The sequence below is a fragment of the Rhinolophus sinicus genome, chromosome X, assembly GCF_036562045.2.
Source record: "Rhinolophus sinicus isolate RSC01 chromosome X, ASM3656204v1, whole genome shotgun sequence".
Taxonomy (NCBI): Eukaryota; Metazoa; Chordata; class Mammalia; order Chiroptera; family Rhinolophidae; genus Rhinolophus; species Rhinolophus sinicus.
This window is the reverse complement of record NC_133768.1, coordinates 69,873,817-69,897,464: the sequence shown is the minus strand read 5'-3', so window position 1 is coordinate 69,897,464 and position 23,648 is coordinate 69,873,817. Positions and strand designations below refer to the sequence as shown.

The 23,648-nt window shown below is 38.6% G+C and overlaps 2 protein-coding genes across 2 annotated transcripts; both read right to left on the bottom strand.

Moving 5' to 3' along the window:
* Positions 1-259: 259 nt before the first annotated feature.
* On the bottom strand, positions 260-10,681 carry RAB9B (RAB9B, member RAS oncogene family). Its single transcript, XM_019719809.2, has 3 exons — positions 10,322-10,681; positions 5,120-5,211; positions 260-3,941 (listed from the first exon to the last, which is right to left on the bottom strand). Exon 3 carries the CDS (start codon positions 3,897-3,899, stop codon positions 3,294-3,296), a length of 606 nt encoding a protein of 201 aa, XP_019575368.1. The 5' UTR covers positions 3,900-3,941; positions 5,120-5,211; positions 10,322-10,681; the 3' UTR covers positions 260-3,293.
* A 5,063-nt stretch (positions 10,682-15,744) lies between these two features.
* Positions 15,745-22,526, bottom strand: LOC109439486 (transcription factor A, mitochondrial). The gene is given in 4 exon segments (XM_074323309.1): positions 15,745-16,151; positions 16,392-16,501; positions 17,567-17,803; positions 22,522-22,526. Coding segments are annotated over 4 exon segments (759 nt in total).
* Positions 22,527-23,648: the final 1,122 nt, after the last annotated feature.

The window sequence follows — 23,648 nt, the reverse complement described above, 5'->3', positions numbered from 1 at the left end:
TCCAGTCCCAATACTCTTTATGCATTAAAAAGTATCATAAAATAACCCCCCCCACCTTGATCTTTTGAGTTTGTTTCCCAATCAGTAGAAGAGAATCTGTCTGATCACTGGGTAGTGGCTTCTTGGAGTACCACGTAAAAAGTGATGTAGAGGCCACATGCAGTGCAGCCTAAAAGAGTGACTTGATTGACAAGTACTGTCTGTCATGCCCACCAGCTGCTCAAAAGGAGAAAGGGAGAGAAGAAGCACAGACGGTGTATATTGCTTATTCAAAATGCACTTTTTATTTACTTCAACACAGATTACTTTTTACAGTTGAAACAAAATATCTGATACACAATTTTGAGTTTTTAGCAGCACCTGCAACAAGAGGATTCTGGAAAACCTCAGGGTAAAGTAGAGATGGCTGGGGCAGGCACAAATTAACCTGAAACTTATCATTCCACTGAAGACATATGGAATCTGAGGACCCCTGAATGTTAGCCCAATACATGAAAAGAAGCTAAATAAATATTCTGTATGATGTTTTAATAGACCATTGAAAAACAGTATAGTTCCAATTAGAAATATCTTATTCAAAAAATCTAGTGTTCATGAATAAACTTACTGAAACTACTGTTCTGCACATTCTAGGGTACACAATTTCTAAGCCTATATGCACAGTTCTTGGTACTCACAGATTTCAACCTTTGGTGTGTTTTAATCTCACCCAAATTATACATCAGTATTCCACTGAGTGTTATTCACCAAAATGCTACTGTTTTAGTTACTTAATGTTAAGTGCTTTCATTAAGATATTGTGTAGTGATTTGGCAGAAAAAAAATTAGTATGGCTAAGAGAAAACGGGCTTCAGTTGACCTGCCAGTAAAATTAACACTTGTCTTGGATGGACAGGAGGCTTATGAATGGGATACTCATTTTTTTTACTTAAATGACAACATGCCATTCTAATAGAGACAAGTACTTCTGTGAGTGGATGGAGGTCTTTATGAAGGCCTGAGATCTACGAATTGAAACTATCATAAGCAGAGTGCAAGTAGAAAGAGAAAGCCCCAAGTCTCATGCACTTAAAAACAATTAGCGTTTAACAGTGCTGATATAACAGATTTTCACCCTAACATGATTATAGCAAAACGATCACAAAACCTGGAAACCAGTGTGGCTGGCTATAGGCATAGGCAGGATAGGGACCAATACTTAAGAGCTATGGGGTCCCAGTTCTGGCTTTGACTTCTGTCATCAAAGTTAGTTGGACAATGGGGTCAGGACTATATTTAAATTGGAAATATTGAGTACGACTGGGTTGGAACACTGTCTTCCAATTGTCTATGTGGCCAAAAAGTCCCAGAGCTCTTAAAGCACATAAGGTCCCATGTGTAAGGCTGATTCCATATGTGGCTACAATGGAGAGTTCTAGGCTCTATTCCTTTGAAAGCTCCCATCCTTCCCTCCCTGGCCCAGGTCTCTTTTGGGGATCATTTCTAACTGTCCCTCACTAACTTGGGTCACTATTTTTAATCATAGATGTTTTAAAAGTACAGATTAAAAGCAATGCAGGACAAACAGGTCAACTGCCAAAAACTAGACTGCATGTAGATAGCAGGCAGTCATGGTAATCAAAATTTGACAAACCACTTTTGTATTTTTTTAAAATTTTATTTTAAGTGTGTTTTTCCAGGACCCATCAGCTCCAAGTCAAGTCGTTGTTTCAATCTAGTTGTGGAGGGCGCAGTTCACAGTGGCCCATGTGGGAATCGAATCGGCAACCTGGTTGTTAAGAGCACCACGCTCTAACCAACTGAGCTAACCAGCCGCCCCTCACTTTTGTATTTTAATATGGTATCTTTAGGATGTTTATATCAGGGCACATAATGATTACTCAGATCTCAAGAATTTCTCCTGCCATAGTGCAAAAGCAAAAGACTGAGCTACGTATTTGCTGTTAAATGCTGATCCCAGAATAGTTTGGGCATTTTTAAAGTCCCTCTCCATAGTCTTAGCCATTGTCTTAAGATACATCTAACTATAACATGGCACTGAAACGTAGTTTGTAGCTTATAGATTTATAGAACTTTTAGCTGGAAGGGACTTTAAACCAAACATCTAGCCAGTACAGAATTTTTTAATGGTATTTAAAGATGGTCATCCAGCATCTTCTTGAATATTTTTACTGGAAGGGAGTTCACTATTAAGGCAGTCCATTCCACTGTTGGACAACTCTAATTATGAGACATTCGTCCTAACACTGGGTTAAAGTCTGCTCTTTCAATGTCACTTTCAATGTCCTAATTTGGCTGAACATACAGTACAACATACAAGAAATCAGTTTCTTCTTTTACAATAAATATGCAAGTTAAGGAACCTTGTGAGAAAAGCCCATTATCCCCCAATCTTTTCTGAAGGCTTCTCTGAGAGCACAGCATGGTGGACCAAAGGACCATCAAATTACGAGCAGAGAGCACTGTATCCAAAGCCATATATTAAGCAGCATTGCTAAATTGAAAAGAGGTTGTCAAAGAAGCAACATCCCTATGCAGCAAAAGCAGACTTATGAAGTAAAAGCAGACCAGCCATTTATTTGCAAGGGTGGTTGGCATATTTAAGCATAATCCATTCCCTAGTACCCTGTTACTTCAAACACAAGGAGTATAATTAATGTTCAGTGTCATTAGTGTATCGCTTATTGAGATGGTATTTTTTGAAAAGCTCAGATGGGAGCAAACCATACATAAGGATTTAAACAAGGCAGTGTACATCATTACACTTTTTGCATTCCTACTCATTACAACCTCTTTATAATTTGAGTTTAGAACATCCATGTTTGTATTATTATTTTTATTGTAATCCAGCTCGGAGTTTTATTCCCCACCTTCCCTTTGGCAGACATGGCAGACATGTCAGAAACTGCTTGGCAAGAGTCGATGGTGACATTTGTTAGTTGATTAATGGAACGCTTTAAGGGATAGCTGTAGTTCTTTAATTCCTTCATGCGGCTGGGTTCTAAGTTTAAACTCTGATTTGAAAAACATTTACATCTCTCAGGACTAAAGCTTTCTGAAATGTCCTGATAAACACAAGAAGGAAATAGCAGAAATCACTCAAAATACACTTGGCTTAATAAAGCACTTTTAAAAATACTGCTCTACAACTTCAGTTTGAAAGCCTCTGTCTGATTAACAATTACAACCTTAACTCTCACCCTTTTTTTGTTTGTGCACTCTTAGAGGGGCACAGTTATTCTTATATTACTGAGTGATCAACTTGGGGCACACTTTTAAAAGGCTTCTTACTTTTAACAACATGAGGATCCTGCTTTGGAGCCACTGTTCAAGTCAATAGTGTGACCTAACATGCAATGCTCCAGCTGTTCCTCTACAGCCAACACCTGTCTGACAGCTTCTTCAAAGGCCACTGTCACATTAGTATCGTCTTTGGCACTTGTTTCTAGATAAGGGTAATCCCCATTCTCCATGCACCAGGCTTGTGCCTCCTCAGTAGTCACTTGCCTATCCTCTTTGTCTACCTTGTTACCGAGAACTACAAAGGGGAAGTGCTCAGGGTCTTTCACATCTGCATAGTAGATGAATTCTTTCTGCCAGTTACCAAGGTTCTCGAAGCTCTGCCTGTCATCCACGCTGAAGGTCAAGAGGCAGCAGTCTGCTCCCCTGTAGAAGGGTGTCCTAAGGCTCTTGAAACGTTCCTGCCCTGCAGTGTCCCAGATCTGAAGAGTTACAAAACGTCCATCTACCTCCAGATCTCGATTTAAGAACTCTACCCCTATGGTGTGAAAAGCCTGGGAGTCAAATTTATTGGTTACATAACGGTTCATAAGTGAGCTTTTCCCAACTCCACCATCACCCAAGAGAATGACCTTTAAAAGCAGGGATTTCCCACTCATCGTTGCAGCACCAGACGGGGAGGAGTTTGTAAACAAGAGAGTCTGAAAATAAAAGAAAAAGTAGGAGGGAAAACAGTTAAATCTGAAACTGAAATCAACTTCATAGTAAATTTCTCTGAATTCTGAGGCCTTCTAATTTAGCTTCTCTTGATTCAAGCTTGTTAACTGATATAGTACAGCAGAAGGAATAAAGCTCTTTTTGCATAAGGGGGAAAATAGGTCTTGTTTTCTGAGGTCTCTTGTCTGTGCCAGGAAAATGGCTGAATGCCATGGGTAAACGGAGTAGCAGATGGTGCTGCAATTTGGTTCAGTATTGACCCTATTCTCTCTTCGATGAGAAAGCCTAGAGCAGGAATGCCACTCAAATGTGTAACCACACTAGCTTCCGGTTTGGACAGTTCCAAACAAGAGGTAAATAGCATGAAATCATTTTGGGGTTTGAAATCTTTTCCCGATGGACCCAAGCATTATTGAGAAGAGAAGTCTGCATAAACCGGAATTCTGTCAGTAGAGATTTGGGCTAGAATTAGACTGGACTCCAGAACTTGGAAGAGAGAAAAAAAGGTCAAGTTCCTTCCAGCATTTGCCCCATTACACTTGCATTGATACGGATATCCTCAAAATTAAAGATTATGGATCTTTCATAATCTTTTCTTGATGAAGCAATAGCACTTAAGTTGATGATAGCTGACTGGTATCAATATAACAGCTATCATTCAGGAAGAAAATCTTGACCTAGATTATTGATTTTTAGATTTAGGTTCTCATTCCATACTAGCACTAAAGAAACATACTGTAAATTCTAAAGTGCTAATAATTTTACTGAACCTTTCTTGTTACCTCCACAACATGTCTATACATGGAATACCTAGAATGCATCTTAAGATAAAAAGATGAAATGTTTACTGAACAGCTACCTTGTATTAGATTCTGTTAGGTACTTTCACACTATGTCTATTATGGGAACTCAACAGTGATAATGTTAATTGGGTGTTATTTATGCAAGAGACCCAAAGAGATGAAAACTAACCACTAATCAAAAGAGAACATGCAAAAGAGTTTTTGGAGGCACACACATTTGAAATGCAATTTAAAAAAACACCTTAGTAGTCCTTAAAATTATATTGGTGTACATGTGTGCTAACTATATATTTTTCTAAACATTCATTTTTTAGGAGATCAAATAAAAAAATAACATATATATGTATATTTTTACCTACCCAGTTGAGTGTAAAATATAAACCTATCCAAGTGGGTGTTTGTCACAATCTGGTCTTTTTCTTGTTGTTGTTTTATTCTTTCTTTTTCTATTCTAAAAAACAAATTGGGAAACATATTTAAAAATCTATAATGAAATAAAGTTAAGGCAATATATATATATATATTCAAGTCAGGAAAAAAACAGACCAACCTCAACTTACCTACAGGGAATGCTTTTTACAAATACACTTAAGACTTCAAAATGCTACAAATATTTAACATGGACAAAATAATTTTACTGCAAGAACTTTAACTTGGCCAAACTTGAGTGTACTTTATACGATTTTTAAAGTTTTACATTGTCTCTCCATTCAAAGTAGACCAAAGAAAGTAGGCGATATTCACAGTAGATGATATTCAGAAAAGGGAAAGCACAGATGAGTCTAAGACATGTTCAAATTCTATGTCAGAGATGAAACTCCTTCCTTTTACAGCTATCAGTATTCCCATATCCAAGAACGTACTAGTGCACTCACCAACCAGCCTTGAGTTTGTCTCTGCATTTGATTCCACAAGATCAGAGAAGAAAAAAATATATGTTTGTGGATTCCATTTACAATATATTCTCTTGGCTCATTATTTTATTCATTATTTTTGACCATCTGTCTTGAACACAGATTTTAGTGTTTTGCTGGTTTTATTCAATTCGAACATAACTTCATTTAACATTATACTTAATTATGGCAAGAGTCTTATTTAACCAGCATCAAGAGTACTGGTCTAACAATAATTTAGTGGTTACCAGAGGGTAAGGGGGGCTGGGGGTGGGAGATGTGGGTAAAGGGGATCAAATATATGGTGATGGAAGGAGAACTGACTCTGGGTGGTGAACACACAATGGGATTTATAGATGATGTAATACAGAATTGTACACCTGAAATCTATGTAATTTTACTAATAATTGTCACCCCAATAAACTTTAAAAAAAAGAAGAGTACTGGTCTAAAAAGAAAAATAGTCCCTAGATTTGTTGAGTGTTCTTTCTTACTGAGGAATAAAGAAGTTTTTAAGAAATCTCTGCTGTTTAATAATCTCATGTTATTTTTTCAAATATAGGTAAAGCATTCAATAAGGGATGGATTAGAAATATAAATTAGTAATTAGGAATTTAAATAATGTCTTTTAAATTGTTAGGCTTTATTCTCCTTCTTGGTCTATACCTATTCAAAAAATATTCTCAAGTTTCCCACAATTCCTGATTTCGTCCTCTTGGTTTTTTTCTGCTCTCAAACTGCTGTCTTTGGAACTAGCTCAAGTGACAAACACTTCTTTAAATGAAGATAAGACAAGTGTCAGCAGAACTCTTGAACTCTCACTTAAAAAAGTAACAGAAGGAAGTATAAACTTGGGCATAATGCTGACAGTATTAAGGGTCCATGCCAAATAAGCTTCCTTAAGTTCCTAGAAAACAGGTGTTCATATCATTAAACAACTCATAATTCTACTTTCCCGGCTGCAGATACACTCAGATGACGAGTCAAGGACTGAGCGCCTATGGAAACCAAATAGTCAGCTCCAGGAATAATGATGAAGTATTAATAACTATCTGAGATAAGGCTGCAGTTGCTTGTGCATTCCCTATTTGGTCATGTGCACACATAACTTCTGGTTACATGGGCTCTATACCAGGGAAAAGGGAGGAAAAGCAATGTGGTTCAGTGTCAAGTGCACTGGGCTGGCAGCAATCAGGAGACAAGAGTCTTTATCACTGCTTTCCCATTCATTTATTTTATGAACTCAGGCAGGTCACTTAATCTTGCTGTATTTCAATATCTTCCTGTATAAAAATAGAGCAGAGGGCGGCCTGATGGCTCAGTTGGTTAGAGTGTGAGCTCTTAACAACAAGGTTGCTGGTTCAATTCCTGCATGGGATTGTGGGCTACGCCCCCCGCAACTAGACTGAAAACGGCGACTGGACTTGGAGCTGAGCTGCGCCCTCCACGACTGGATTGAAGAACAACGACTTGACGGAACTGATGGGCCCTGGAAAAACACACTGTTCCCCAATAAAAAAAAAACACACAGAGCTGATAATACCTGCTGTACTAACTCACAGGATTTGGAGGGGAAATGAATAACTTAGGAAGTTTGCAAAGATTTGTAAGCATTTATTGAAAATTTTGGTTTGACTTTTTTGTTCCTCTTGCTCCTACATGTCCTTTCTATCACTGGTGGTGGCCTTGTGATGCAGTGTTAACCCCTCTCAGAAAGGGCTTGCCAGGGGAAGGATAACAACTCTTCCTTTTCTTTTTCTTCCATATTTGAAAATGCCTTGTTTCCCAACAATTTTGAGCATCTGCGTATACCACAGAACCTCAGCATTGGAGGGACCTTAAGCGTCTTCTGGTCCAATCCTGCTACTCATGCTGGAGAAAACATTTGCGTGCCTATTGTGTGCTGTGTCCCTACTAAGGTGACCTCCACTCTTCTCTGTTCTCTCCAACTCCCATTTGTTTGCTGGAGGTAGAAATGAATACAGTTTAGGCTTGTCTCCTTGCCTTTGGCCACTAAATCCTGCCGATTTTTCCTTGGAATATCCTTTTCAGTCCTCTGCTACCATCCTCATTTTGGCCCACATCTCCTTGAATCTAATCTATTATGAAAGCTTCCTGGCTCTTCTCTCCCTGCCTCTGGTTTCTCTAATCTACTTTGCAAAGCTTCATCACTTGAGCACTCACTGGGTGTAGACACTGTTGGAAAAGCATGCATGTTTCGGGCAAGGTACCCTCAAGGAGTTTACAAGTTAACATATAAACTTCAGATCTCATGGTTTAAAGTTGAAATGGTATCATTATATGCCTTATTTTGTTAACAAAAAACTTTTTTTTTCCAAATATGTCTTTCCGACACAACCAAATCTTAAATTCCTGCATAGTAAGGTTCTTGTTTGTATATATCTTTGAAGCCCCTTCAGCATGTAGTACCAGGGTCCTCCATATGGCTAATCAATAAATATTTGTTCATTAATTAACGATTTAGGTAGGTGCTCAGAGCTAAGGCCTTTGAATTGATGTCAAGGTACAATAGATTCACAGTTCTGTAAGATGTCCCAATACTATTACTTATAAAGTGACTAAAGAGCAGGAGTTATGGACTATCTGAATCACTTTCTAGATGGACTTAATAGGAATTCCACCTGTTGAAAGTAGGTAGAAATGCCCCAGTTTTCCTCCCTCCCCCTCACATTTAAAATATAAATATATACATTTCTCCATTCCCATCCAAAACAAGAGGAGAATAATTATCTCCACTTTGTGTTTTTAATGGTTGCTGGCATCTCCACCACCATCATCATCATCGTTTGAAAATAAGTGTGATCTCCTTCAGTACATACTTAAATTGAGAAGAACTAGCACAATATAAAAGCAAATCAAACAATTTTTTCATTCCCTGGACTATGCCAAATTTAAGTCAACTTTTAAAAGAAGATAACATTAAACAGGCAAAAGAATTATTTGATAACCCTAAATTAATTTAATAGGAAAGTGAAACCCCTTATACATCCTTTATGGGTCCCATATCAGGTTAGGATTTGGACTAAAATGTTTATTCTGATTTTGGTCCTATTCAGAGAAAGATCTGGCTTTAACTGACTCAAATATCCTAGAGACGTAATTCCCCTTTCCTACCGCATTCCCCCAAATAGATTAACAAGCATTCTCTAAGGATAGTTTATTCACTTTTTCCCCTCCAATTAAGATCGAAGTCTTGGATAGCAAGGTGAATTAGGAATTCACACAATTGATACTTGCCAGCTTTCTTTGTTCTTCAACACACTTGAAACCTTCTGAATCTGCTGTGCTGGCACCCACACAGGCTTATTAAATTGATTGTATTTAGTTGGGGGTGGGGGTGGAGGTGAGGGAGGAGGCAGTACAATGATGAGAAAGAGGTTGGACCTTTGAAAATAGTACATTTTAGCGTGATGATGGAGAGAAGAGAGATAGAAAAGCAAATTGGCAATGTCAGTTCGGTTGCCATGGTGGAATTATGCTCAAATCCATAGTGCAGATTGTTTGGGAACAAGACTTGAGAGGGATGTGTACTGCAGGGCTGGGGGTGGGGGAAGAGCAGCAGGGCAGCGCTAGGCAGTGTACAAGAGTGGCCCAGGTGGCAATCTGCACAGGGGAGGAGCCATGGTTGGAGCTGTGGGGAAAGCCCATCTTGTGGTGACACACTGGTTGAGGCTATTCAACTCACTGTTGATTCTTGGCACAATATTAATTCTGAACTGGGGAACTGGGCGAGACTTTCTTTAATCTATGTGAAAATCAATACAAATAAGAAATAATTGAATCTTTGAGACTCTTCTACCTTAAATGGTGTAGGTTGTTTCCAATACAACCTGATGCTTGGGGCGGGGGTGGGGGTGGGTGGGTGGTGGTGGTTCCTATCGTGGAAGCCTTCTGACACACTGGATTCATTTTGCAGAGGTAACAAGTTATCAGATACATCCATACGCTGAGTCCAAATGGCACAGCTGTCATGCCAATGAAAGACTATTCCCACATTTATGCCCATACTTAGATCCTATATGCAACCAGAAGGGTCCAATATGGAATTCCACCTCTAACATTTCACTCCTTACGACAGCTCTGGGGCTACGACCCTGAAGGCACACTAGATAGGAATTTGGCACTGTCCCCAGGCCACTTCTCAAGTAGACTGCCTGGAGACAGATAGGTAAGGTTTGGGTGACCTTAAGTGATTAGGGTATTGGGAAAAGGAGCTTCCTTAAGGAGACCGGGAAGGTTGTCATCTCTATGACTGGGGCGTTGTTAGCATTGGGGAATCTAGAAAGTGAGAAGTCACGCATAGTTTCAACTACCTCGTACCCAGGTCCTCTCACCTCACCCCCAGCTCTTAAAAACCAGAGGCCGTGGCGCATGCGCATTGAGCCACACCCGCTCCCCACGGAACCTTACGCTTCCCTGCCCAGCTCTGGCAGCCGCTTAGATTACTCAGCAACGCCCCCTCCATCCTCACCTGCCCCCCCCCCCCAATTCCGACCCCTGCAGCGCCAAGGCCCCTTTCCCAAGGTGCGAGTGTCCTCGGAGATCACCTAGACCTCCCTTTCTCCGTCTTCCCCCAAGCCTCCCACCTCCCGGCCTCCGGGGTCCCCACAGCTGGTGGCGCTCCCAGCCCACGCACCGGCACCTTACCCGACACAAAGGAACAGAGATGGGAGAGAGCCGCGGGCGCCAGGCAGTTAGCTCTGCGTGCAGGCAGCCCGACAGCTCAGCGACACCGTCACTGCTTCTGCTGCCTCCTCGTCCTCAGTGGGGCTGCAAGTGCAGCTCCGACCTCGGCGGCCTGACAGCTGCCGCTCGCGCCCGCCGCTGCTGCCGCGCAACGTCTCGCGCCCGCGCCCGCGAGGGGAGGGGGCGGGGCCCGCACCGCCTCCTCAGGCCCCTTTCTTGGCCCTGGGGACCTAGCTGCCTCCCGCCTCCACTGGCAGAGAGCGCTCTCTGGATCGTTCACCCTTCTTTCCTGCTCAGTGTCCAACCCTGGTTTCCCTTGTCCTCTTCCCCTTCCCTCCGTAGGCACAGCGACAATGGACCGTCAAATAGTGCGCCCCCACTTAGTTCCTCTGCAGCATGGGGCCACAGGTCCATTTCCTGCAATTACCCTTCGACCTACCTCACTTACCTTACCGCCAAACCATTGACTTTTGCCAAAAGGATAGCACGTGCGTTCTCTTGTTTCAAATAGCTTAGGGAAATACATGATCACTACACATTACTAGGCCCTCTAGCTGACTACTGCTCATGAAAATCTCATGGCAACCCAAAAGGAAAAGCTCAACTCTGTAACTCAGACTTAGAAGACGCACCGCCCTTTACCCTTACAGTTATGGTTCTAGAAGGCCACACAGAGCATTGCCCGAGGTTTCTGGAAATGTAACTGCCGTAGAATGCAATGTTCCAATTGTGCCTCGCCTCTCAGCCAGTCCCTTCTTGTTCTCTCCTGCGGCCCTCTCTTACCTCCAAGTAGTTTGTGATTTTTCCCCCCCTTAGCTCCTGGGGTCATTTAGCCTGCACTCCATCTCTCTGTCTGGCAGATCTATCTCTGAAGCTCGCCGGATGTCTGAGAACCTGTGCCTGCCTGCGTGGCAATGCCCTTCACTCACCATGTGCCCCCTGAGGGCCCTCACACAAGCCCTCCCTCCATCTAGGCCAGTCTCTCTTACACCTTTTCACAAGTCAACCACTCTGTCAGTCCCACAGGTCCCAGCTTAAATGTCGCTTCCTCAGGGTCACCTTTCTCAGTAACCCCAAAATAGAGAAAGTGCCCTGATTTACTATCTTCTAGGCTCCTGCAGCCTGCTGTGCTTTTTCTTCATACTACTTACCCGTTTATGATGAGATACTTAAATGTATGATTATTTGATTGACAACTGCCGTTCTCTGCTAAACTATATTGCACTATAAAGTCAAGAACTGTGACTGTCTAGATTCACCGTCATATCCCCAGAGCATAGGGCAATGCTTGTTACATAAGAAATGTTCAGAAAATATTCGTTGAATATGAATAGATCTTGCAGCATCAATAATTATTGCTCTTTTTTAAATGAAAGTTTATTGGGGTGACAATTGTTAGTAAAGTTACATAGGTTTCAGGCGTACAATTCTGTAATACATCATCTATATATCACATTGTGTATTCACCACCCAGAGTCAGTTCTCTTTCCATCACCATATATTTGATCCCTTTTACCCTCATCTACCACCACCCCCCCACTTATCCTCTGATAACCACTAAACTATTGTCTGTGTCTATGAGTTTTTGTTTCTTCATTTGTTTGTCTTCTTCTTTTGTTGTTTTCAGTCTTATATACCACATATAGGTGAAATCTATGGTTCTTAACTTTCTCTGTCTGACTTATTTTGCTTATCATGATAATCTAAAGATCCATCCGTGTTGTCCCAAATGGTACTATTTCATCTTCTCTTATGGCAGAATAGTATTCCTTTGTGTATATATACCACATCTTCTTTATCCAATCATCTATCGAAGGACACTTTGGTTGTTTCCATGTGTTGGCCACTGTAAATAAAGCTGCAATGAACATCGGAGCACATTTATCTTTATGGATAAATGTTCTCAGATTTTTTTTGTAGATACCCAGAAGAGGGTTTGCTGGGTCATATGGTAATTCTATTTTTAATTTTCTGAGCAACCTCCACACTGCCTTCCATAGCGGCTGCACCAGTCTGCATTCCCACCAACAGTGTATGAGGGTTCCTTTTTCTCCACAGCCTCTCCAACACTTGTCGATGATAGCCATTCTAACTGGTGTGAGGTGATATCTCATTGTGGTTTTTATTTGCATTTCTCTGATGATTAGTGATGTTGAGCATTTTTTAATATGTCTATTGGCCGTTTGCATGTCTTCTTTGGAGAAATGTCTATTCAGGTCCACTGCCCATCTTTTAATTGGATTGTTTGGGGTTTTTTTGTTGTTGTTGTTGTTGAGTTGTATGAGTTCTTTATATATTTTGGATATTAGCCCCGTATTGGAGGTGTTGTTTGCAAAAATCTTCTCCCAGTCGGTTGGTTGCCTCTTTATTTTGTCGATGGTTTCTTTTGCTGTGCAGAAGCTTTTTAGTTTGATATAATCCCATTCATTTATTTCACCTTTTACTTCCCTTGCCTTTGAAATGAAATTCATAAAATCCTCTTTGAATCCAAGATCTATAAGTTTAATACCTATGTTTTCTTCTATGTAGTTTATTGTTTCAGGTCTTATGTTTAGGTCTTTGATACATTTTGAGTTAATTTTGGTACATGATGACAGATAGCAGTCTAGTTTCACTCTTTTGCATGTGGCTTTCCAACTCTCCTAGCACCATTTATTGAACAGGCTGTCTTTTCTCCATTGTATGTTTTTGGCTTCTTTATCGAAAATCATCTGTCCATATTTATGTGGGTTTATTTCTGGGTTCTCAGTTCTATTCCATTGGTCTCTGTGTGTCTGTTTTTCTGTCAATACCATACTGTATTGTGTTTTTTTTTAATTATTGTAGCCCTGTAGTACAAGCTGAAGTCAGGGAGTGTGATACCTCCAGAGTGGTTCTCTTTTTTTAAGATTGCTTTGGCTATTTGAGATCTTTTGTGGTTCCATACAAATCTGATGATTTTTGTTCTATTTCTTTTAAAAATGCCATTGGAATTTTGATGGGGATTGCATTAAATCTGTATACTGTTTTGGGTAATATGGCCATTTTAACTATGTTGATTCTTCCAATCCATGAGCACGGAATGTCTTTCCATTTCTTTGTGTCTTCCTCATTTTCTTTTAAAAATGTCTTATAGTTCTCAGTGTATAGGTCTTTCACATTCTTGGTTAAGTTTATTCCTAGGTATTTTATTCTTTTTGTTGCAATTGCAAAAGGAATTGTTTTTTTTTTTTAATTTATTTTTCTGAGATTTCATTGTTAGTATACAGTAATGCAATGGACTTTTCTACGTTGATTTTGTAGCCAACAACTTTACTGTATTTGTTCATTGTTTCTAATAGCTTTTTGGTGGAGTCTTTAGGGTTTTCTGTATATAGCATCATGTCATCTGCAAAGAGTGATATTCAGCAAGGAGGTATATAACACTTTTTCTAGGACAAGATTGCAAACTTAATTGTCCAACCTCGTATTTCATATTTTTGAGGTAGTTCTGATTTAGAATATTTTGTTCTATTTCCCCGTATTTATGAACAGTAATACTTATGGGACCATTTGATGTTTTATTCAGAAAATATAGTAGCCACAGATATGTAAAAAGAAAATTGAGCAGTAAGAGTTTGTCAATATTCACCCATCATTGTCCAAAGGTGAGTCACTGGTTTTGGTGACACAATAATTTTTTTTAAAATCACTAGATATGTAAATAATCTTGTGGAATAGGGACACTTTGCAAGTTTATCCATAGCCTGAAGGAAAGATCTCTGAAGATCATCCAATTATTGAGAGCATCAGTATGAACTCAGTTTATTACTTTTTTTTTTTTAATTTTATTTTATTAAATTTATTGGGGTGACAATTGTTAGTAAAATTACATAGATTTCAGGTGTACAATTCTGTATTACATCATCTATAAATCCCATTGTGTGTTCATCACCCAGAATCAGTTCTTCCATCACCATATATTCGATCCCCCTTACCCTCATCTCCCACCCCCCACCCCCCGCCCCCGTTACCCTCTGGCAACCACTAAACTAAAAACATGTTATTTTCAAACATAGAAACAATGAAAATCCCAGTGCCAAAGAGCAATCCAGTGCCCAGATTGAGATTCTAAATACCGTTTTTCAATGAAAGGGACCAAAGTTTCTTAGAGAAATTTCTGTGGCAGGAGCTATCTAAGATAAACCTAGAATATCTTGTCACACCAGATAACAAGGAAGCTAAGGAAATGTGAGATAATAGGAAAAATGTATACTGGTCTCTGCCCCCCCATTTCCTGGCACAGAACTCCTGAAAACCTTGTAAATTCTTAAATGTTAAGAGCATCTTATGTTCTTTTCTTTCTTTTTTTTTTTTTTAGGAAACAAAAGAAAATGTATTCAATGCAATATAAAACAATATGCTTAGATTTGGTACATAATTTCTTAGTTTTTACTTTAGGAAAAAAGACAGTAAGAAAAAGGTTTATAAATCTCCATCCCTCGTACAAAAAATTGCAACTGAAACCAGCAATGCTTTGCAGGTACCACCATCAACTCTGAATATAAAATGAATTATACCCAAGAATTGGAATTTACCTAGATGAGTTCTTGTGCTCTTTAAAAAATGCCCAATTACATCATATATTTGAGACACTTTTGAATAGGAAAACCCTGCCTCCATAATTTAAGGAAGCAAGAATACTTTCCACAGTCATCAAGTATAAAAAAACTTCACAGTCTGATTCACCTTTATCATAGGTAAAATGATTACCGATACATTTCATGGATTATTTTAACGCTTAGTAGTTCCTAAATACAAAATAAATTTTGCATGAATATTTATTTATTTATTTATTTGTTTGTTTGTTTGTTTGTTTGGGAATGTTGGGGAATAGTGTGTTTCTCCAGGGCCCATCAGCTCCAAGTTGTTGTCCGTCAATCTAGTTGTGGAGGGCTCAGCTCAGCTCCAAGTCCAGTCTCCGTTTTCAATCTTTAGTTGCAAGGAGCTCAACCCACCATCCCATGTGGGAAATGAACCAGGTAACCTTGTTGAGAGCTCACTCTCTAGCCGACCGCACCACTGGAAGCTCAGCGACAGCTCGTTGTTTTCAGTCTAGTTGTGGAGGGCGCAGCTCAGTGGCCCACGTGGGAATCAAACCGGTAACCCTGTTGTTTAGAGCTCACACTCTAACCAACTGAGCCATCCGTCCTCCCCCTTGCATGAACTTTTATCTGTTTGGGTTTTCCAAAGCAAGATACTAATACAAAATGTATCAAAGTGGCAGAATTCTGTGGACTAAAGGAAAAAAATTAAGTATAAAATGTTTACCCACTTTATGCTTTCTAATTTTACAACAGCTTCAGGTATTGAGACCTAATTGATTTCTTGTGTCTATCCATTATGAACATAACTCAATCTTCTATTTAACACTCCTCTGTGCTTTTTGCCTGGGGTTTCATTTTGCAATGGAGAAGATCATTTCATCCAGCTTCAACCATTTGTTCTTCCCAAGATTTGATTTCATTATAATAATCAATTATATCATCTTCAGCAAGTTGAATATATATTAATACTTGCTTTTGAGAACTAGAGAGATGTTTCCAGGTTTCATTTACAGTCTTCAGCTTTAACTGTAGTGTACCATCCTTAGCTTCCTGGAAGTGTTCAGATATAAAAATGTTATAAACTGAGCGAGGTCTTTTTGGTTTTCCAAGCATTGTCAACTCTCTCTTTTTTGTTATCATTTTCTTTTTTAAACGTTTTTGCATGATTTCTTTTTCCAAAGATACCATTTGATTTGGAGTTAGCTGTTCTTGAATTCTGTTTATCTCTTCTTTTTTTAAAAAAAATTTTTTTATTGGGGAATATTGGGGAACAGTGTGTTTTTCCAGGGCCCATCAGCTCCAAGTCATTGTCCTTCAATCTAGTTGTGGAGGACGCAGCTCAGCTCCAAGTCCAGTTGCTGTTTTCAGTCTTAGTTGCGGGGGGCGCAACCCACCATCCCATGTGAGAATTGAACTGGCAACCTTGTTAAGAGCTCGCGCTCTAACCAACTGAGCCATCCGGCCACCCCTGTTTATCTCTTCTTTGCATGCCTGCTAGTCTGCCTTATATGCATCTTCATACATATTTTTCTCTGAATCAGGAAGTTCTCTCCATAGCTCAGCAATTTTTAAAATTGGTTCTGTTACCACAGACTCAAGGGGTCCTCTTGCCTGTGCGTGTCCAAGCCAAACGAAAACACGAGCAGGAGTTTGTAGCAAAGAAAGTGAAGGTTTATTTAGACTTGGTGCCAAGCCCGGAGACACAGGTGAGCTAGTGCTCTCAAAAACCTGGCTCCCTGATGGCCTCTAATGTCTAGATTACATAAGGGAAAAATCATTAAACATGGTTATTGTAGGAGTTGGGGTTGTGAGCTCTACTGATTGGTCAGGGCTAAGACAGGGAGGAATTGATCATGGCTTCAGGTCCTGGTGTCAGTCATGGCATTGTTTGGTCCAGTTCCCAGGGGATGTGGTCTGTGGGACTGTTCTGATTTCACGAATCTGGAGCTGAAACATAAGTGAGGCCAAGGTGTTATCTTTGTTTGACTGAAGCTTTATTCTAGTTTGAAGTTTGGTTATTGTATCTTGGTCATAATTGATAGACCTGAAGCTTTATTCTTTTTTTTTTGTAAGATTTTATTGGGGAAGGGGAACAGGACCTTATTGGGGAACAGTGTGTACTTCCAGGCCTGTTTTTTCTTTTTTAAAAAAATTTATTGGGGTGACAATTGTTAGTAAAATTACATTGATTTCAGGAGTACAATTCTGTACTACATCATCTATAAATCCCATTGTGTGTTCACCACCCAGAGTCAGTTCTCCTTCCATCACCATATATTTGATCCCCCTTACCCTCATCTCCCACCCCCCACCCCCTTACCCTCTGGTAACCACTAAACTATTGTCTGTGTCTATGAGTTTCTGTTTCTCATTTGTTTGTCTTGTTCTTTTGTTGTTTTTGGTTTATATACCACATATCAGTGAAATCACATGGTTCTCTGTGAAGCTTTATTCTTAAGTGTTGCTGTTTACTGGAACTTAATGTCCTTAGATCTTAATGATTAAAAGGAATGGACATACAATATACATAGGAGTATCTGGGGAAAGAATGCAAGTGAGTTACAGTTCTATCAGGATAAACAAAGCTAACTTGGATTAAAGCAATATGTATGCTAAAGAAATGAAGTTCATGTACAGTTATAGTTCTGAATTTTTTACATCTGGGTTCTGAGCTTTAAATATGGGTAGGTATTCTTTAGAAAATCGAATGTATGAAGTCATAGGCTTCTTTGGATAACTACTCAAGGTGGATGAAAACCAGCTCAGTACAAATGCAGAACTGAAGGGAGGGCACAGTCGACTCCCACAGTCTGCACAGAGAGCTGCTCCAGACTTTCCCAGCGCACTCAGCATTTCCCATGCGCCCCGCCAGGAAGAACTGACCAGGCCCCAATCACGTAGAGCCCTCTGGCACAATAGAACAATTCAACAATGACAACTTAAGCTCGTAGATGACCCTCCTGAGTTCGCTATCATGCCCACCACTTACGAGGCACTATATCTTATGTTCTAATATTTGGTCTTTGAACCAGGTTCCTAACACAAGGCTTCTAAATCCCTTGGAATTTTCCGGGTGATAGGATAGTCTTTTGTTCTATTGAAGCAACTTTGGGTGGCTCCTGGATAGCTCCTGGATGGAGGCTGGTCACCAGAAAGACCAAGCCATAACTGGAAGCTTGGACTTTTCAGCCCCACCCCTTACTTCTCTAGAGAGAGAAGAGCTGAAAATGGAGTTAATGACTGATCATGCCTACATTAGGAAACCTCCATAAATATCCCAAAAGTATGGGGTTTGGAGAACTTCCAGTTTGGTGAATACATTCACATACTGGGAGAGCGAGCACCCCGACACCACAGGGACTGAAGCTTCCACTTTCAGGACACTGCCAGACCTCCTGCTATGTACCTCTTCATCTGGCTGTTCATCTGTATCTTTTATTATGTCTAATACACTGGTAAACATAAGTGTTTCTCTGAGTTCTGTGAGCTGTACTAGCAAATAATGGAATCCAAGGGGGAGGAGGTCATAGGAACCTCTGATATATAGCTGATCAGTCAGAGCACAGGTAACAACCTGGACTTGTGATTAGGGTTTTCCCTATACAGGAACACTACTAGGGTTGTGTCAAAAGGACTTGAGAGCTAAATTGAAGAGACTCTCACTGGCCAAGCATGAAGCAATTTGAGTATCTAAAGACGATAATTACAATGGATTGAAATATATCAAATACGTTTAAGTATATGAGTTCATAATGATACTTAAAAATACAATTGGTCAACTTGGAGAAAGCTAGCCCATTATTTTGAATCTGGTAAATAAAATAATGAATCAAACATTTAACCTGCTTTTGTTATACACATTCTTTCTCTATGTAACCAAATAGTGAGGAAAATGTTTTTGTAGAAGATTTCCAGCTAATAAATTAAGAAAGAATTGTAGAATTTTACAACTGTTAATGAATTAATGGATTTAGGCAATGATCATCAGTGTCTGTTAACATTACAAAAAGAGTAATAACCAAATATCATATGACTCTTAATGGAAAAATAAAGCAGTGTCTATGATGTATTTTTGCCAAAGAATAGAATTGGAATCTGATCAAACCTCTAGATATAAATATGAATTTTTAGGAAAATACAGAAAGATATTAAATAACATCACAAAGATGTAAGGTAGAAAATTCAGACTTGGATTTAGAGTGAGGATGTCGGGGAGTCGAACTACAGGAAACAACATGGTTTCTTCAACAAATAAATTGCAAGACAGAATCTGAAAATGAAAATAAGAATAACTGCATTTACAATAGCATCAAAAAGAATAAAATATTTAGGACTAAATTTTAGAAAGAAGCACAAAACGTAAAACAACAAATATTAAAAAGAACAAAACATTGAAAGAAATTAAAGAAGATCTAAATAACGGAAAAACATGCCATGTTCATGGATCAGAAGACTTAATATTATTAAGATGACAATACACTCCAAATTGATCTACAGATTCAATATAATCTCTACTAGAATCCCATCTGGCTTCTTTGTAGAAATTTACAAGCTGATCCTAAAATCCATAAGGAAAGTGTGCAAATTAGAATTTTTCCATTGTAAGTGGATAAAATAGGTATATGGCCATCATGAGTTTGACCAGCATGTATCACTATTCTTTGAGGTTTCTGGAACCTGAAAAACGAAGGAGAGTATCCTACATCTTGCCCACTCACCACAGTCTCTCAACTCTTTGAAGTCCCCTTTAATAGAAAATCCACCTCCCCCTGTTATCTTCAGAAATCAGTGTACAATTCTATAATACATCATTTATATATTGCATTGTGTGTTCACTACCCAGAGTCAGTTCTTCTATCACGATATATTTGATCCCCTTTACTCTCCTCTACCACTCTCTCCCCCCTTACTCTCTGGTAACCAATAAATCCTTTTAAATACACAGAAAAAAGAAACCAGTACATAGACTCTAGGTTTTGGCAGGGATCTTAGCAATTATCTAATCCACAGATTCCTGAACCTAGCTGCACATCAAAATCACATAGAGGATTTATCAAAAGTGTAGATTACAAGTCCCTGACTCTGAAATCTTTGCACTGGGGCCCAGGAATGTGTGGTTTTAACAAGATCCCTAGGGGGTTCTGATAAGCTGGCCCTTATATAAGCATTTAGGAACCAGGACCTTTTTCTAGCATCTCAGCTATTGTCCCTTCTACAACTCCCTAACTTGTGTCATTCAGACTCTGAATAACTATTTCACAAGCAGCCCATTCCAATGTTTAGACAGTTTACTTTATTAGAAAGTTCTTCTTTATGAAATCTGCAACCTCTAATTCCCACTTATTTTGGTACTAGTTTTGACCTGAGATGGTAGATAGGTTTTGTGGAAGTCTCCCTTAATTTAAGGAAAAATACTGAAATACAAGTTTCTCCTTTGAGGATGGTGAGAAGTTTCTAAAAATAGGTTGCTTGTCATCAATAATGTAGGTTAAAAGAAAAAAATTCAAAGAAAATACAATGTTCAGCATCTCTGTGCAAGAAGTCATTGTTCACTAATGTACCAACAATTTTTTGTTTAAAAAGATAAGAATTTCTTTAAGGCTGTAAGTTTCAACATTTTACTTTTTTTTTTTTTAGAACATTACAGATCTCTTGTCTTATAGTTGTTGCAAATGCTGCATAACATTGTTCAGATAAATGTGTTAGTCCTAATATGATGGTTTGGATGAAAATTAATATTGTAAAATTTATGTTGGCTAATGTAAAACATCCAAAGTAGGCTTATTCAACTTTTCTTAAAGAAAGCATTGTGTTCTAAGTCTATTAAAGAGCAGTTTATTTTGATTGTAAAGTTAAGATAAAGTTTCATCTTCCTTTCATGTTTATTCCTCAGAAATGAACATTATTTTCTTAAATTTTATATATATCATAAAAGTTTGTTTGCTTAATTAATATATTTGACAGTTTCACTTTATTTGCCAGTTTATATCAATTAGTGTTTACTGCTTAGATCACAATAAGAAAATGTGTTGCGATGTCTGCTGTGAGGACAGGAGTGGGATAGTGGCAATCTGCACACCATGTACTAGCCAATGCACTTTTCCTTTAACATAACAGACCTCCAAATATCTGGGTTGCCCTCATATACCCTTCAGTTTTTATTTTCCCTAGCTTAAGTATCAACAAGTCCTTTAACCAGTCTTCACATGGACCTTGTTTTGAGATCCTTCTTTATTCTCCTCCCCACCAAACACATACAACTTTGTCACTGTTTCTTTAGAAATATGATGCTTTGACTACACTTGTAATATTAACAATCACTTCTGAAAACGGTTACCTATTTTGTCCTATAAATGCTGATTTTGTTTCCTTTCTGGCCATTTCTCCCATATGTCAGGGTCATGTAAAATTCTTACTACATATTTTAAGATGCTAGCCTCACCTCCTAATTTGGTTTCAGTTACAAATTGAGTTAGCATGTTCTGGATTCCATAGTTTAGGTAATTAATTCATTTATCCAGTAAATATAAGTGCCTACTCTATGCCTAGAACTTAGGAGTCTGGTGATGAGCAACAACAGACATGGCATCTGATTTCATGAGTTTACAATCTAGTAGATAAAAATCTAAATGCTACAGTCACATTGGAGGACAGTTTGGCAGTTTCTTACAAAATTAAACATACTCTTAACATATGATCCAGAAATCATACTCCTTGCTATTTATCCAAAAGATCTGGAAACTTATGGTCCACACAAAAAACCTGCACATGAATATTTATAGCAGCTTTATTCATAATTGCCCAAACTTGGAAACAATCAAGATGTCCTTCAGTAAGTGAATGGATAAATAAACTGTGGAGCATCCAGAGAATGGAATATTGTTTAGAGCTAAAAAGAAATGAGCCATCAAATCATGAAAAGACATGGAGGAACCTTAAATGAATATCTTATTTTTTTCAAATTCATTCAGCTTTATTAATTAAAATATATTATGGTCACACACAACTCTATCTAAATAAAGCACTGCAACCCCACTGGTTGCACTGGTCATAATACACATTACAAGCATTCAAGAAGCATTCCTATACTTTTTTTTCTTTCTTTTTAATTGGGGAACAGTGTGTTTTCCCAGGACCCATCAGCTCCAAGTCAAGTTGTTGTTTTCTATCTAGTTGTGGAGGGTGCAGCTCACTGGCCCATGTGGGAATTGAACTGGGGACCTTGGTGTTATGAGTATTACGCTCTAACCAACTGAGCTAACCGGCCGGCCCCATTCCTATTCTTCTGATAGAATGATCTGAGAGCTATGCTTCCTATGGTTTTCAAGGCTAATTGTTTAGTGAAGATAGATATTCAAGAATTTTATATACCTAAGGATGAGTTATCTATATTTTTCTCAAATATTGGTGAACACTTCTTCATTTTAACCACATCAAATAATATTCATAACTTCTATCTATGACCACAATGAAGATACATCAGGATTGTAATGAACTGTCATGTTTTATTCCTCAAAGAGAAAATGATAAAACTATTGGAAATTCAAAATATTCCTGTCTTACGTTAATGCAAAAAAAGATGCCCTGAACACCTACCGCATGGTGACTTACATCAATGTTCTAAGTCAACAACAAACAGCATCTTCATTTAAAGTTTCTTCATACATTGTGTCTTACATTGTCCTCAATCTTCCATGGAAAAGCAGATATGAGTGAATCCCACCTGACACCCAAGGGCTCTCAGATCTCTGAGGCAGCAAGAATCAAACCCATGACTCACATACACAGTAGAAACACAGGCACAGCATGAAGTGATTTGACAGTTGAATCACATTAATATTTTCTTTTCAAAAAATCTCAAATATAAAGATACATTGTAAGTAATTATGCCTGTTCCTTGATACCTTGAAGTATACTAATAAATGAGTTATCTAAATTTTTAAACTTCGGATTATTCTCTGTAGTAAGTATTCCGCTTTAGAGTAATATCTAAGAAGTGTTATTGACTTACTACTTTTGACTGTGAATTCTGATATTTTAGATTTTGTTTTCTATTTAATACTTTCCCACATTTTTAAATGTCTTTAAAGTCACTTTCCAGCATGAACTCTGGGAGGTTTCTCTGAAGTGTATATTTTGAACAAAGGGCTTTCATTATTTATTGCAAATGTAGAATTTCTCTCCAGTATGCATTCTCTCATATTGAGTAAGGCTGTAGGTCCAGCTAAAGGGTTTACCACATTCTTTACAGTTTTAAACTTTCTGTCCAATATGAATTTTAATATGTCGATGAAGATGTGAATGTTGAATAAAGGCTTTGTCACATTCTCTACATTTATAAGGTTTCTCTCCAGTATGAATTCTCTCATGTTGAGTAAGTTTTGAGCACCGGTTAAAAGCTTTGCCACATTCCTTACATTTGTAAGGCTTCTCTCCAGTATGGATTCTCTGATGTCGAATAACATTTGAGCTCTGCTTAAAGGCTTTGCCACATTCTCTACATTTGTAAGGCTTCTCTGTGGTATGAATTCTCTGATATTAGTAAGATATGAATGCTAGTTAAAGGTTTTACCACATTCTTTACATTTATAAGATTCCTCTTCATTACAGATTCTCTCTTTCAGATTGTATACTAGACTGAAAACTCTCACACACTGATTACATTGGCAAGGTTCCTCCCCAGTATGAATATTCTGATGTTCAGTAAGATTTAAAGATTGATT

What these genes read in the sequence shown, in the direction of transcription:
- RAB9B (XM_019719809.2), bottom strand. Translation starts at nt 3,899, where the DNA reads ATGAGTGGGAAATCCCTGCTTTTAAAGGTCATTCTCTTGGGTGATGGT.